The 15,539-nt window shown below is 39.4% G+C and overlaps 1 protein-coding gene across 1 annotated transcript; it reads right to left on the bottom strand.

Annotated features, from left to right (window-relative positions):
* Positions 1–264: 264 nt before the first annotated feature.
* Positions 265–15,163, bottom strand: odf2a (outer dense fiber of sperm tails 2a). The gene is made up of 19 exons (XM_084745345.1): positions 15,014–15,163; positions 13,993–14,109; positions 11,929–12,042; positions 11,624–11,806; positions 10,141–10,328; positions 9,453–9,594; positions 8,414–8,539; positions 7,411–7,485; positions 7,139–7,210; positions 6,839–6,955; positions 6,466–6,651; positions 5,230–5,339; positions 4,634–4,769; positions 4,273–4,383; positions 3,922–4,185; positions 2,608–2,708; positions 1,626–1,788; positions 672–797; positions 265–591 (listed from the first exon to the last, which is right to left on the bottom strand). Exons 1-19 carry the CDS (start codon positions 15,014–15,016, stop codon positions 421–423), a joined length of 2,505 nt encoding a protein of 834 aa, XP_084601471.1. The 5' UTR covers positions 15,017–15,163; the 3' UTR covers positions 265–420.
* Between the last annotated feature and the right edge of the window lie 376 nt (positions 15,164–15,539).

The raw sequence follows: 15,539 nt of genomic DNA, 5'->3' as shown, positions 1-15,539 counted from the left end.
TAAAAGTATTATTAAATGTAAGAAATGTATTTAGTGGATTACAAGATGTGATAAACTAAGTGTGGGTAAGGTGAACGTAGTCTTCAAATGATCTTCAAATGCCTTGTCTTAAAAACTTCAAGAACAGTTTACATGTGATTACAGAATCTTTTCAAATCATTCAGGTTCTTATCCTGACTCTCAGTGTCTCTGGAAGTGGTTGAACAGGGAGTAAGCAGTGTGTATTGTTGTCTGTCAGTGTCAGTTTTTCACTCATTTTTAAACCCTACATTTAAGGGCTTTAATATTTGTTTTTAATAGATACTAATACATATTTTAATGTCTACAAATTCAGTTCTTAATACATCTTAGCAGAAACAAGTAACAGTCTCTCGCCACAGTACTGTTTTGGAATGTGTGTGTATAAAACACCTCTGAGAGTCAGATGGGTGAGGGGTCGCGCAGCGTGCTGCTGAGGGCCAAGTCTCCGAACACATTGGTGTAGGAGGCTTTGAGGAACTGGACGTAGTTCTGCAGGCTTCGGTTGGTGCTGTCTGACTGCTCCAGGCGATCTTTGACGTCCTGCAGTCGGCTGTGGTAGCGCCGCTCCACCTGGGCATCAGAAATACATTCCTTATAGACTCACTGACACAGCTGATAGGTACAGATTTTGAGTTACTGGAGGCCTTTACCTCCTCTTTGCTGCGCCGCAGTTGGTTGATTTCTGAGGTAGTCCTGCTAAGTTGGGTCTCCAGGTCCAGTATCTTGGACTGGGTGGAGCGCTCTTTGGTGGCAGCACGATCTCTGGTCTGTGACATCTGGAGATAAATATAAAACATTTAACTTAATTAATGGGCAACCATGGGTGAAAAATAACACACAGCTGAGATATCCCTAAGAACATGCACTTTAATACATGCAAGCATGCTTATAATTACACAACACCCTACACACCCAAACTGCAGAAGCCCCTGAGTGTAACACTGAAGTGTGAGTGGATGTTAAGACCAAAAAACATTCAATGCTTTTGGTGTCAATGCAGAGGTCTCATTGAATTGAGTCAAGAGGCTACACTTTCTGATGCGTTCACTCATTCTTGAGAATTCGGGACAAAACTGTATTTTAAGGGAGCTTTGATTTTTTACTCTTCAATTATGCTGGAAAATATATTTTAAAATATCAAACCTTGTAACGGGCCAATCTACTAGTGATTAAATTTTTTTTATTAAAAACTGTCAAGGAGTTGACAAAATGTGGAAGTTGACAGAAAGCTGGCACACAGCCTTAAAGGACCAACATTTTCATTAAAAACTGATTTTAAAGCAAAGATGATAGTTTGATAGTTTAAGATTTCGAGGGCTTTTAACACATTTTTAAATGGTTTGAAGCCTAGAATTCTTGTCAAATTTCTTGCATAGTGGAAGTTTAGAAATAAAAATAAAGCAAACCAAAACATTTCATGGATGACATAAATAAAACAATACATTTTCATCAAAAAATTGGAATTAAAGTGTTAGTATTTATCATTTTTAAAGTTTCTTTTTGGTAGAACATGACTTGTTTCAGTTCTCAAGAATGAGAACTGAAATTCTTTGATCACACACTTTATATGACCAGTATTAAAAAAGTTGCTGTCAGTGTCAGACCTGTTGGCGAGCATCATCCAGAGCCTCCTCCAGCTTTCGGCTCAGCAGGGAACACTCCTTCGTCTTTTCTTCCAGGTGGAGCTGATTGCTGTGGATGGTGTCTTCTCGTTTGGCGATGATGGCCAGCAGGTCACTGTTCTGACTGCCGGTCTCCTCCAGCTTTCTGCAGGATGATGTGAAAAAGGAAAATGAAAATAGTTAACCAGTGCACACTGACTCATATTATTAGATGGGTATGCCATCGACACTTATTTAAGAATGACATTATAACGTAGGTGTAGTGTGTAGCTTTTAGGGCTTGTTTTTTCCTACACTAATGTCTTCAACTAAATAATAGTAGACAATGTTAAACAAACTGTTACGCAGACTGATTTAACTGTCTGAAAAATACCATGTCAGTGTCAGTATGTTGGGAAGACAAGCTTGTCTGGGTCCAGTATTTACTTTGCTGACTATGGGGTGAAAATACTAATCATAATCTGTGCTCACGTTCAAATCTCCCAATGAGGTAAATAGATTCAGGACTTGCTGCTAGTCTCTTGAAGGGATGGGTCAGTGGCAAAACCTATATAACACTGAGAATAAACATCAATAAATCTGCTTAGAAATAATAGAATAAAGATACTTGTGACTCCAGAACATGCCCGAGAATGATCACATTTTAAACTTATCTTCAGTATCAGAGTAATGCAGTGATAATTATCTGCACATTCATGGGTACATTGCACCTGGAACTCATTCATTCATTCATTTTCTGTAACCGCTTAGTCCGTGAGGGTCGCGGGGCTGCTGGAACCTATCCCAGCTGACATTGGGCGAGAGGCGGGGTACACCCTGGACAAGTGCACCTGAAACTGCTAATAGTTAATTCAGCAAGCTCAAAAGGTGTCCATTTGCCAAAATATAAACAATTAAAGGCTCAAGAAAAAAAAAAAAAAAAAAAAAAAAGGGTCTGGAAAAAAAAGAAGAATTGGTGACCAACCTTTCCAAACTCTCCACTCGCTGCTGAAGCTGTCTGTTCTCCTCCAGCAGCACCTTGTTCTTCTGTCTCAGGAGCTCCATTTGGCTGCCTTGAGTCTCCACCTGACAGAACAAGACAAGTCCTTTACTAGATGACTTGGAATGTAGATCCAAATATCTAGTTACTTTTTTAGAGCTATTAGTAAAGGTCACTTCATGGCAATAGTTAGGTATTAAATTTGTTAGAGATTAATAGTGTTCTCTCTGTCACTGCAATACAAAATTGAACCCACATTTCCAATAAATCCTATAATTTACTATCACTAATTATTCTCCCTAGTGTTATGGATAAACATGTTTTAAGTTATTTTGTAACTGTCAATGGCATAACCTCTCACTGAGCTGAAAGTAGAGTGTTTACTTCCTATGTAGTTCCACAAAACAATTTTCCAGTAAGACTTTCTGTGATGCCCATGTCTATAATGCATTATAAAGAATAATGCGCATACTTAACACATACAACTTTTAAGGTCAGTGATAACATTTCATAACTGCTGGTCACTCACTGAAATTTTCTGGCATGATCCATATTCATATCTTTTAGGAAACATACCATCATTCAGTTGTTCATCTTCAAAAATTTGTCAAGTTATTTTCAAATTGTGTTATGACCTGTTAAACAAATAAATTAATTTAACAACATTTTGTGTGTTGTTCTTCCATATAATCTTTTTTTTCTCTCACTTAAAGAAAACAGTGACCACTTATAGTGACTTATAACCAACTTGTGATGTATCATATCTGCCTCAGCTATTTCATTACTTTACTTAAAGCAGCCAATGACCACTTAGACTTCTAGTCATCACATTATAATGCATTATAACAGTGATTATAATGCATTATAAAATGGCAAGACAAAACAACTATGATATTATAATACACAATGATCCTTTGCAAAACAAATGGTAATAAGTGATTACCAATTATAGAGTAACTGACTATACGATTGCCCTTACAGTTTTTTTTATAATATACAACAATGTATTATGATTGTTATAAAGTATTATGCATAATTTAATGAGTGCTTGTAATACATTGCTATAAGCATAGTATAATGCATTACAAGTATGTTTATAATGCATAATAAATAGAATATAGAATAAATACAGAAGGTGCTACCTTTAATGTTATATATGTAATGTAAAATGCAGTATGTATGAGGTCAGTGTTTAGATTTGGCTCACAGTTTTATAAAATCAGTGTGGTAATATCTAATTCATTTCAGTGATCATTTTGTAATTCTAACTTGAGCTTGTATTGACAGGACTCTAGTGACCTTCATGCGGAGATCAGTCAGGGTGGTGCTGAGCTCCATGCCGCGTCTCTCCTGACTGCGCTCTCTGTCCTGAGCCTCCTGCAGTTGGAGTTCGGAGCGTCGTAAGGCTTCAGGCAGAGGCTCCAGCTCCGTCAGCCGACCCAGCAGCTCTCTGCGCACCTCCTCTATCTCTTGCTCCAGCTCCCCCCGCACAGCCTGGGCCTCCCGCTCCGCCTGAGCCAGACGGGCGCAGTACTCGTCCGCCTCGGCCCGGGTTTTTCCAACCTGTGCAGTCGCGTTGGTTAACAGAGAGGAGATGTGGGTTCAGACTCTTCATGAACATTAATACTGTTACTATTTCAGTACACACACCTGGATCTTATAGCTGTCCAACAGGCTCTCATACTGTTTGATGGAAGCTTTGACCTGCTGCAGCTCTGACTGAGACAAGGCCAGCTTCTCCTCCACTGCAGACGCTGTAGCCTGAAAGGAACACACAGCTTCAGATGATGTGTCATCACTTATTACATTAACAAGACACTCCATCCTCCTAATGTAATACAAGTCAATGTAAATCTATTAGGATGAAAAATGAGAATAGGATCCAAGACACTAAAGCATAACAGATCTGTAGAAGTTCGGATCAGGGCAAGGTAACGTGAACATTCAATAAACGTGTTCTCACTGGACAGTCAGAATTACAACTTTCTGTCGACTGTTGTGGCTGTTTCACCTTGAAGGACTGGTTCTCCAGTTTGGCCGCAGTGCTCTCTGTGGTCAGAACATGCAGGTGATCCAGCAGGGCTTCTCTCTCCGCTCTGCCTTTATCCTCTGAACTGTGCAGCTGCTCCGTCAGCTCTGCTATACGGCTGCATCATGTGACACAACATGCACATGTCAGATATTTATTTATAGGAGCACAATAGTGGAATTTTGAATGACAAGCAGCAGTAACTATTCACTGGATGATGATGTCTCAAAATGAAGGCGTAGATAGGTTTTCATTGCATCTGAAAAAGCCAGTTGCAGCCTGGAAGCTGGGAGCTTCATGCCTTATTAGAATCACCATCAATCAGATCACTCAGTGGATTAATAATGGTATTGGGTGGATTAAACAGCTGCTAGGCATGACCCATCTTTTATAAAGATTTATTGGATTATTTATTAATTAGTTTTCAAACTGTCACCAGGACTGGCACTCCCCTGCATGACATTATCTAGCTGTCTTTGTGAATGTCTACAAAATCCCAAGTTCCACAGCGTCTGATTATCATAATAACTAATGCTTATACTTGTACATAGCTGGGGCTGTAACAGAGCTGCAGTTACCTGTTCAACAGCGACACTTCCATCTCCAGTTTATTCTTGTCTTTCACTTCTTGGGTGTGCCGACTCTGCCAGCTCTCAGCTGCTGACAGGGCATCGCTCACCTGCTTCTCCTGTTCAAACAAAAAACAAAAAAAAAAGGGGGGGGAATGTTTTTGTTTGATCCTGTTCGAGACAAGAAGTTTGGAAGTTTTTTTTTAAAGATGAACTGAAAGAAACCAATGTCAAGATGAATAAAAGAACAGTTCACTACTGAATACGGGTTTCTTTAACATATGGTCAGTAAACTAAGAATTAACAAAAGTACCTAGTGAGAATCTTAACATCACATGAATCTCACGTGCCTGTGTCCTGTGTGTCTCTGAGACTGTTTACACCCAGCATTAACATGTGCTTTGGATGATGCGATCACAAGTACTAGTGTAAATGCACCCATGATACATTATAATCAGACCATCTTCTGAGGTGGTCTCAGCCTGTTTCCTGGGCCACACTGAAGGGCCGCCTACTCAACTGACGCCCTGTAAGTCCACCATTTGGTTCACTGTATGCAAATGACTGTCTGTGCTCTCTTACCTGCCAGGATAAGCAGCAGATGATTGTGAACACACTGTGTGTTTCAACTGATTGAAAAAATGCACAGTTTTGGGACTTGTTGACTTAAGATAAACTTAATTAAGTTTGCAAAACGGCTTAGCAAATTTTTCATCATTTGTGCATTCTTGTAAATTCAGCATTAAAAGAAAAACATTCAACTGTTTCTTTCCTTGTAAAAAACATTGTAATGCAGGCAGGAGAGACGCTCTGTGGTGCACTGGGATGTTATAGGCCCACTTGTACTTCCTCTGTCTCTGGCATGAATGCCTTTCTTCTACATCTGTGATGTGAAAACATCACATTTCCACAGTCAGAGAAAGTAAAACTGTGCATTGTCCTCCTCATACTGCAGGTATTAAATCCCAGCACACAGCAGAGCATCTCTCCTGCTGACAGCACAGGTCAAACATGAGGCTTGTAGTATAATATAGTCGAATCTTTGTATTGAACAACCAAATGGACAGTAATGGGCATTACACTGACAAAGTAGCACTAGTTTTTATTTGCATATAAACCAGAGGAATGAAATCCAATCATAAGTGGTCACTCGACACGTGGAGATGTATTGTAATGCCAGGTGTCCATTTGTGATCAGATCACCCAAGACACATATTATAAACAGCCCCTGTGACACAGCCCTACCATTTCCAGGAGCTGGACGCTCAGCTGTCCTGCAGTGCCCTCGCTGCGCTCAGCTCGTTGTTTCTGGGCTCGCGTGGCTCGTTTCAGAGCCTCTCGGTCTGCACTGGCCTGCTGCTTCAGCCTCGTTAGCTGATCCATCAGATGCTCCATCTCTGCCTTCTGCTGGTTGGCAGCCCGCTCCAGGTTCTGAGCCAATGGGAAGGACAAAAAAAGGATAACAGCTGGATTCAGTCAAGGGTGAGTCTAACTGCAGCGGCCTTGGTGACAAAGGCACTCAAATTTCCTTTACTAAGTACACAATCATAACACACATCATAATAAACACCATTAACAATGATAGATAATGACACATGACAACATGTCCATGACAAACTTTTATCTGCACAGTGAGCCGGTTGTTCTCAGCCTCTTTGCTGCGGAGCTGTCCCTGTAAGTGAGCTCTTGTTGACTCCAGACTCTTGGACAAGTCGGCTGTGCTCTTGGCATTGTCCTGCATTCACACAGTACAGCAGAAATTACATTAAGGACAAACAGGTATCCTGCTTTGACCCACATCACTCAAGATGAAATGCATGAGTAAGATATTTCTCTGTTTGGCATGTTTAAGACAGTTTGGCAGAGACATATCTAATGCAGAACGCATCACAAATCCTGACAGCTGCACTCACAGCACCTTTTCAGTCTCCAGAAGTTTAGAGAGTTGAGTCACTTCTCTGTCTTTCTCTTGAAGTTTCACCACAAGATGCTGTAAGAGGAAGGGAGAGGCCAGCTTTATTTATAGATTTCATAGACAGTAGGAAACTCAAATGGTTTTACATTAAGATAACATGAAGATAAAAAGAAGACACAATGCATGGGATAAATGTATGATAGGTATCAGCCTGCAGAATGAAGGGTTAATTAAACTTAAGTTCAGTAGATTTAGTCACCATCTACTAAACTCACTGCATTTTCAGCCTCAGTGTCAGCCAGTCTCTTGAGTAATGCGTCCTTCTGCTCTGACAGTCGGATCCATTCCATCTGCTCACCAACACACAGGAAAGTTAGTCACTCTGCTTAATGAGCATTTACTGTGTTTGCTGCTAAAAATCCTCGAACACAATTATGTAGGGAGCAGGAGTGGGTGATATGACAACATATAGCATGAGACAAACATTTAAACCGTCAGAGACAAGGTAATTATACAGTATATCATAATATACATTAAAATCATGATGTAAACTTATTTATTGTTAATGATACAAGAGCAATTATATTAAAAGTCAAAATACAAGCAATAGCAGTACACATACAGCACCCAAAACTAGCCCTTAAATGGGCAAGCACATGTAAATATTTTGGAAAATTAATTGCTATTTATCCTCCAGGATACATTGTCTAGACTGCCTGTTCTTTAAAGTTGTGAAAATGTAATTATTATATATTATTTTTCAAGATATAAAATCATCCTTAAAAAGGTATTTTTGAAAAACAAAATCACCCCGAAATATAATAAACATGAATTAATAACAACTCTTACACCACAGCCAGTGTCTTAATCTATGTACGTCACCATTTGGGATTTTTGATACAAATGATGAGCATATTTTTGAATGTTTGCATCAAGTCACATGACCTGAGTACCTGACCCCGACCCCAGTTCAGTGTCTCATGATATAAAGTTCATCCATGTAATGATTGTATCCTCCAGGATACAGAAACCATTTAAGGGTTAGTGTTGTACTTGAACTAATAGTGCAATATTGTCTCAAGCAAAGTGACATAGTGATGAGATTAGTAGCAGGAAGTGAGCAGAGTACAGTAATATAACAAAGAGTAAAATGATGCAGTCAGCTATAAAAGTGTAAAACAGAATAATATATACAGGTGTAGTATGATTGTGTAATTACACATATGTCTACAGTATATTTTACTTTGTGGTGAGTTCACAGACAGCGTCTTTATGTACCTGGGACCCGTGCTGCTCTCTGAGGAGGTGCCGCAGAGTTCTGTTTGTGGCCTCAAATGTCTCCAGTTTCTGCAACAACAGCTCCTTCTGACGGGCCAAGACTGTAGACTCAGAGCCAGACAGCCTCTACAGCAGCAAACACAGAGGGACAGAGGGACAGAGACATACATCATACTGGCAATACATCATCCAGCCTGAGCCGACAAGGCCACACCCCCCTTCTAGGGGAAAACTCAAGATTTCATACAACTGAAGAGATTGGGATATGTCATCCTTTGTGGAAAGGTAAAGATCCCAATAAGAGAGCAGTAAGAATGTCTGAGCCTCCAGAGAACGCTAATTGTTATTGCTGATGGAGAGCTAATGGTAGCTTGACTGTGAGGCTGCTGGATTCAGTCATGACATTACAGTTCAGCAGCATCAGACTCTCGTCTCTGAATAAATCTCAGCCCAGCCAACAGTTGTCTGCTGACAGGTTTTGTTTTTTTTTACAGACAACATTAAGCCTAATGATACCTTGTAATTCAACATAATCAGTGTCTGGTCACTGTGTGGCTCACTGATCCACTTGGAAGGTAAAACACTGAAGGACCATGAACAACTGACTGATTACCAGGAACACTCAGGTTCAGGCAAGGCCACAGACATGCATATAAAATAAAGCTTTGTTTAATTCAACATTAATTCATATAAACTCGTCAAAACTGTAATTCATGTAAAATTGCATTGTGTATAGCATTTCCATTTTTCTGTCCTCCAAAATGGGGTGAAGCCTGACATTTTGGTGAAGTCCCTGTATGTGCTGGTCTGATGTATGGCTTTACCAAACTAAATTCTGACAAGTCATTTAATAATCATGTAATATGTCATATTATCATAAATTCTGCCCATTTGTGATAACTACACATGCTGTTATTTGCTCCAGAAAACGTTTTTTCCCTTGGATGTAACGGCAGCCTGATGCTGTCTAGAGTTGCCAAGTTGCTAGAGCATGTTACACCTGACAGGACACATAATGAGGACAAGAGTTAATACTCACACTGCCAGTGGCGCCGCACAGTTTTGACACAGATTCTCGCAGGGCCGAGACCTGCTTAGCAGCTGCTGTCCCATCCTCCTCAGCCTCCATCAGTTTCCTGAGCAGAGCATCTCTGTCTTGTTGCACAGTGTCCCCGTCTAACCTGCAAGGACAAGGCTAAAATCAAAAATTTGTAACAGTTTAAGTGTAGGCTATATTTAGAATACTTTCACTGCTGTCACACAGCTTTTTTGTACAGGAAACCAATGTTATATAAGCCAAATGTCCCACACTCCAAAGCCACCAGACTCCTTTGACAGAAACAGTAATTTTACCTCACAGAACACAGGAGGCATTCGTCTACAGCAGCCTCTGTTAGTTTGTTTGAGTTACTGTGTGACTCTGGTGAATCCAAACCTTTTAGAACACCAAGTCACACAATAACACAAACAAGCTACACCGATCGAGGCAGCATCTCTCGTGTTCTGTGAAGTAAAATGAATGAATTTTGACGAAGTAGTCTGGTTGCTTTGGAGAGAGTGATGTTTGGTTGATATAATGGTAGGTTACCATCAGAAAAGGCTGTCTGACAGCAAAATAAATAGGAAAATATTCTAAATATAACGTACACCTCAGCTGAAGAAGAAAAAAAAAAAAGAAGAGGAAGAAGAATATGAAGCAGTATAAATATGTTGAGTGTTATATGTACCTGTTGTAGTCACTGTCCTCTAACATCTTCTCCATGGACTGTCGTAATCGTGTGTTCTCCCGCTCCGTCTCTTCCAGCTCCTTGGTCACCTCAGCTAGCTCCTCCTCCTGCTCAGCGATCACCCGCTGGGAGGCGCTCAGCTGCTCCGACTGACGCTCCAGCAGCTGCTCCTTCTTCCGCAGTTCCACCTGCACGCATACAGACGAGCAAACAAACGTGGACAGACACATGTAAACAGTATGTTACTGAGGTCTTCTGGACTCTGGTCATATGAACTCTAACCTGTCTTTGAGTCTGTTTACACCTGGTATTAACATGCGTCTGGGGTGATCCATTCACAAGTGGTCGTGAGCTCACACCTGGTATTAGAATCCACAACTTAAAGGAGCAATATGTAACAATGCACATGCATAAAGTATAAAAGTATTGAATTGGTTGTAATGTTGTTTAATACATGATGTAAGGTTGAGTTGTTTCTCCACATCCCCTCCTCCCCGGACACAGCAGAGACGGGCAGGCTGCAGGAGCTCCACTGGAGCCCAGGATGCAGCCAACCACTTAAAGTGACAATAACAACTGAGGACAAGTCCTCCACTGTAAGTTGATCAGCTGTTTATTACTGTTAGTTGTCTGTCAATGTAAAGTTCAGCCTGTTATCCTGAAAACAAAAGCTCACTGCTCTGAAATAACACACTCTGGATGATGAGTTAAGTGACTGTCTGTCTCACTGCTGCCAAACTCCATTAACATTTTGCTAAATGTAACAGTTATAAACATCTATGCCTTCTACAAGGTTATTAGTGATTTCTTATGACTTGTAAACAGAGACTTACTCATTCGACAAACATTCAGCATTAATTTCAACTCTGATTAATGTGAGACAGACATAAAAAAAAGTCCGGAATGGAAATTCCAAAGGGAGACATCGTGACTGTAGCATTCATGTCAAGTGAAACAAGTATTTCAACTTGTTTCCTTCATTTCTAATGACACATCATGGTCATTTAATGATTTATTACAGTAAATATACTATTGCCAAATTTACAAGGAGGCCCAACTAATTAAAAGCTTCCATAGACTCAACTAACTCACAAAATCACAGGATTTTCTAATGAAATCTGGGGATTTCCTCTCCAGGTGACAAAAAGTAGTTTATATTGGTTACTGTTTACTGTATTTGTAAAATTTGACATGTTTACAATCAACAAAATGTTGTCTTCTTTCATAAATTTGGTATAAATGGTGCAAACGTGTCAAAAAACTGCTAAATGTTGTCAGGTAGATGCACTTCAGACACAGAGTAGCCACCGTACAGTGATGCCACAACTGACTACTACTGCAGAGATCTACACACAAACAACAAAACATCAATAAGGTCTTGGATAAAAATGACAATATAATACCAAATCTGTGTATAGATTGAAGCCTAACTTGATAAGTGAAGGACTGGCGTGAGGCAGAGCTGCTCAGAGCAGAAACTGACCTCATTCTTCAGAGAGCTGACTTCAGTCAGTAAGCTGTCGATCTTCCTCTCATACTGGCTGATTCGTCCGTGCAGCCCTTCCTCTTCTTCAGATGCAAGGTCAGCCAATCGCAGCGCAGGCTGGGAATGTTCCAGCTCTGGTTCAGGGAGCGGTGGTGTGATCTCAAGGCGGTGTGTCTGCCCCTTTGGTGCAAATGAAACTGTCAGTGACGCTGCATCTTTGGCTGAATGAAACTTTCACAGTGCTGATGGTAAAAACACAATCTTTTCAAAATGAGGTGTAATTTTTCTTTAAGATGTGTTACCTCCCACTTGTATGAAGCGTCCCGTATGGAGGCCTTTCCTGGTGGGATCCATGGCACTCGAGTTTTCACCTTGGCTGTAGGACGGAGATTTCCTCTGTCGACCTTGGCCTTCCCCTTTAAAACAGAGTGTGTGTGCAGCAGCAGTTTTATTTATTTGTCATTGAGATTTTTAGCTGTGCACCACTGATCTAACAGTACAAACATTTTATGTAATGATTCAATAGTGCAACACATACAGAATTATTAGTGACACTAAAATACTTTACTAGAGCTGCAGGATTAATTGATCATCAGTGTGACGTTTTTGGGAGGGAAAAAATGTTAATTTAAATGTGAATATTTTCTGGTTTCTTTACTCATTCATGACAGCAAACTGAATATCTTCAGGTTCTTTACAAAAGGAGACATTTGAGGACGTCTGCTCGGACTTTAGGAAACACTCATCTTTTTTTTTTTTTTACCATTTTTGAACATTTTATGGACCAAATAAGTTGATTAATTGAGAAAATGATTAATCAACAATTAAAATAATCGTTAGTCGCAGCTAGGGATAGGTATCAGTACTCAATACCTTTAAGGTATTAATTGAAATAACCCATGACCAAGTAGTGTGGAAACTTTTCCAGTCAAACGATACCTCCGAACCCATCCTTTTGGTACCCAGATCTATATAGTTTTGCTCACAGCCAAACAATGCAAATACTGTTCATAAAGAAGAACCTTTTGAAAAAAGGTACTGAATTAAGCTCTCCATTGGAACTGCAGTTGTTGACCCCCATCAGGCCTAAGCATCTGGGATTCTTTAACATGTTTTTTAAACAACAGTTACAGTGGGCTAACTTCATTGGAATAATTGATACAACGAATGGAAAGCTCACCAGCAAGATATGTTGGTTAAAACATGAATGCACTTTCTTGTTTTGGAACCTTAGTTTGGAAAAAATATGTACAACAGTCAGTGGTGAGAGACGAAGAATGTTTTGATCCTGTTTGAATGGTGCTGTGAATTACATATATGATGTTTGTCAATTCAAAAGATAATTTCACATATCAAGAAATTTCTTATTGTTGTTTAAAAACACAGCAAGTCTAAACTGTACACTGTCAGATTCTCTGTAAAACTCTATTATGGCTGATTATTTAAAATGTGTGTTGAACAAATGACTTATTTACAGGAGCACATTACGTAGTCATACTTTCAAATCTCCAGTCAGCTTTTTGCACTGACTTGATGTAGGGCCCTGTGAAATCTGTGGTGTGGAGCCTTTCAATTCTCCATTCTGAGATTCCAGCTGTTATGATGTTGTCGCAGAATCTACCTTCATGCTGCCATCAGTCTGTTGCTAGCTGACACCGGGCCCCTGTCAGAAAAGTCACTGGGCTGCCTGCCCCCCATCAAAATAAACTTGCTACCTTGCCTAACAACTTTACTGGTGAAAACCCTGCATTGGTATCACTTTAAGGGTACTGGTATTGTACTTTTTTAAAAGACACCCAGTCCTATTTACAGCCATATTTATACACAACTTTAATTTCTTATTTTGTTATGTTTCTATTTCTCTTTTTCTATATACTGTATATTGTTTCACGTTACAGTACAAGGGACATTATTTTTACATAATTCTTATGTTATACAGTTTTCTAATTAATTGTATATATTATATAAAAATATAAAAGTTCTATTATTATTGTTACATATATAGCTGTTATATATTGTATTATAATTCACACAATTTCTCTATGCTTATATATATTTTTTATTCTTAAATGGGAGCCACTGCAACCTGACCAAATTTAACCCCGGGGATGTCGCTGACGTCTGACAGGCCTGTCTATGGTGCATGATAACTACATTACACTGTATGAGAAAAGGTGTGTAATCGCAACAGGAACAGCTGGAATGAGTTTCACAAGATGTCCTAACTTTTGATCAGGAAATAAGGAATGATAAGGTCAAGAAAATACACATCTTCAAAAGGTGCACATTTACACAAAAAAGAATAATTGAAAACAGAGACATCAAATAAGACATCATTTATACTCTAAGTATAGAAAATGTCTAACCTGAGGAGTCCTGGCAGGACTCATCCTCTGGCTCTTCACATGCACGTGGACCGGTGTGGAGTCATTGACATGCACATGAATTGGAGGTGAACTTGAGCGAGTTCTCATCGCTTTCCTCTGTGAAACAGAAGGTGATCATTAGTGTCTCTGACCAGTTTAACTGCTCACATCAGCTGATGACATGAGCTCTGGGCTCTGAGGAGACGGGGTAGAAGAGTTCAAGGTGTAGGTGGGAGCACAAGGAAACTTATTCCACACACAACAATATGACAAAATATGATGAGGTGGTTAATGTTTCTATAGTACAACAATTACTGTTGGTATATTTGTGAGATAATCATATAACAGACATTTTTAATTGCAGCCATAAAAATATTAAATAGTAAACACTGTTAAAATGATACTAAGGCCTCATTCCATTTAGTGTGGCAGAGCCTTTCCAACATGCACAATAGCAGCACCTTGACTCTGTTTGACCTGAATGGAATGCAACCTTGATCAGTATCATTGGTAACAGCTGTGTTTACACTACTATTTCATGCCAAATGGCTGCTTTGAAAAACAGTCTGTTGTTATTATGTCAAACAGGTCCAAAGACACAAATGTTAGGGAAAAAAAGAGGATGAATTAAATTTTGTTATGGGTATTTTAAACATATTTTAAACATATTTTTCATATTTATAAGTACTGTGAATACTGTGGAACATACTATTTAAAAAACTATAAGGAAATATAAAATATAAGTAAATCTAAATGTAGTAGTGAACTCTAACTTAGCCGTTTTTCAGTCTCATTAAACTAAATTAAGTTGCTAAAATAGCTACTAATATTGCAGCTGCTGATATTGGTAATATGTTAGAAGATAATGTTGGGTATTAAAGTCTAAAAGATATAATCAAAAGGTAACGTAGCTTTGCAAGAAGTAGCTGTACATTAGTTTGACATTAGCCAGTTAGCTTATTAGCTAACCCTGACAGCAGCCTGTCTATTCTCCAGTTAATTAACGAATTCTTCGCCTTACCATATGAGAAACCAAAATATACCAGGCAGTCCAGGGAAATATGTTTCATTAGCAGTGCATCGTTTTCTGTTAAATGGGTAAAATAAATAGCTAGGTCAACATAAAAAGTCTGTTGTAGTGGATAAACTTCAACAGGTAGTGACGCTTCATCTCGTCTCTCCGGTTGGTCAATTTAAATCATGTGAGGTCTTTATCCGACAGTGATTGGACTAGAGGCACATTCTAACGTTCCTTAGCAACACCCTTTAACACGAGCACTGGCAAAGAAAATCAAAGATACTCAGTGTAGAGATGAGTCCCCCCCCTTTCTTATGCACGTCGTTAGAAAACTGCACAGAGCGGGAACTACTAGACCACTGACCAAACCTGCTTATATGCTTTGAAAAACTTAAAATTTGTCTGGAAAAAGCTACTTCTACATACGCTATTGACTGTAATCTAAATCATTACCTGAATTTAAGCCTTACCTTGGACAGGAGGCCGTAACGTCTAATTTGATGTAGTGCTGTAGTGCCTAGCCTACGCA

This window comes from Lutjanus erythropterus, chromosome 20, assembly GCF_056507025.1.
Source record: "Lutjanus erythropterus isolate fLutEry1 chromosome 20, fLutEry1.hap2, whole genome shotgun sequence".
Taxonomy (NCBI): Eukaryota; Metazoa; Chordata; class Actinopteri; order Lutjaniformes; family Lutjanidae; genus Lutjanus; species Lutjanus erythropterus.
This window is presented reverse-complemented; position numbering and strand designations above follow the sequence as displayed.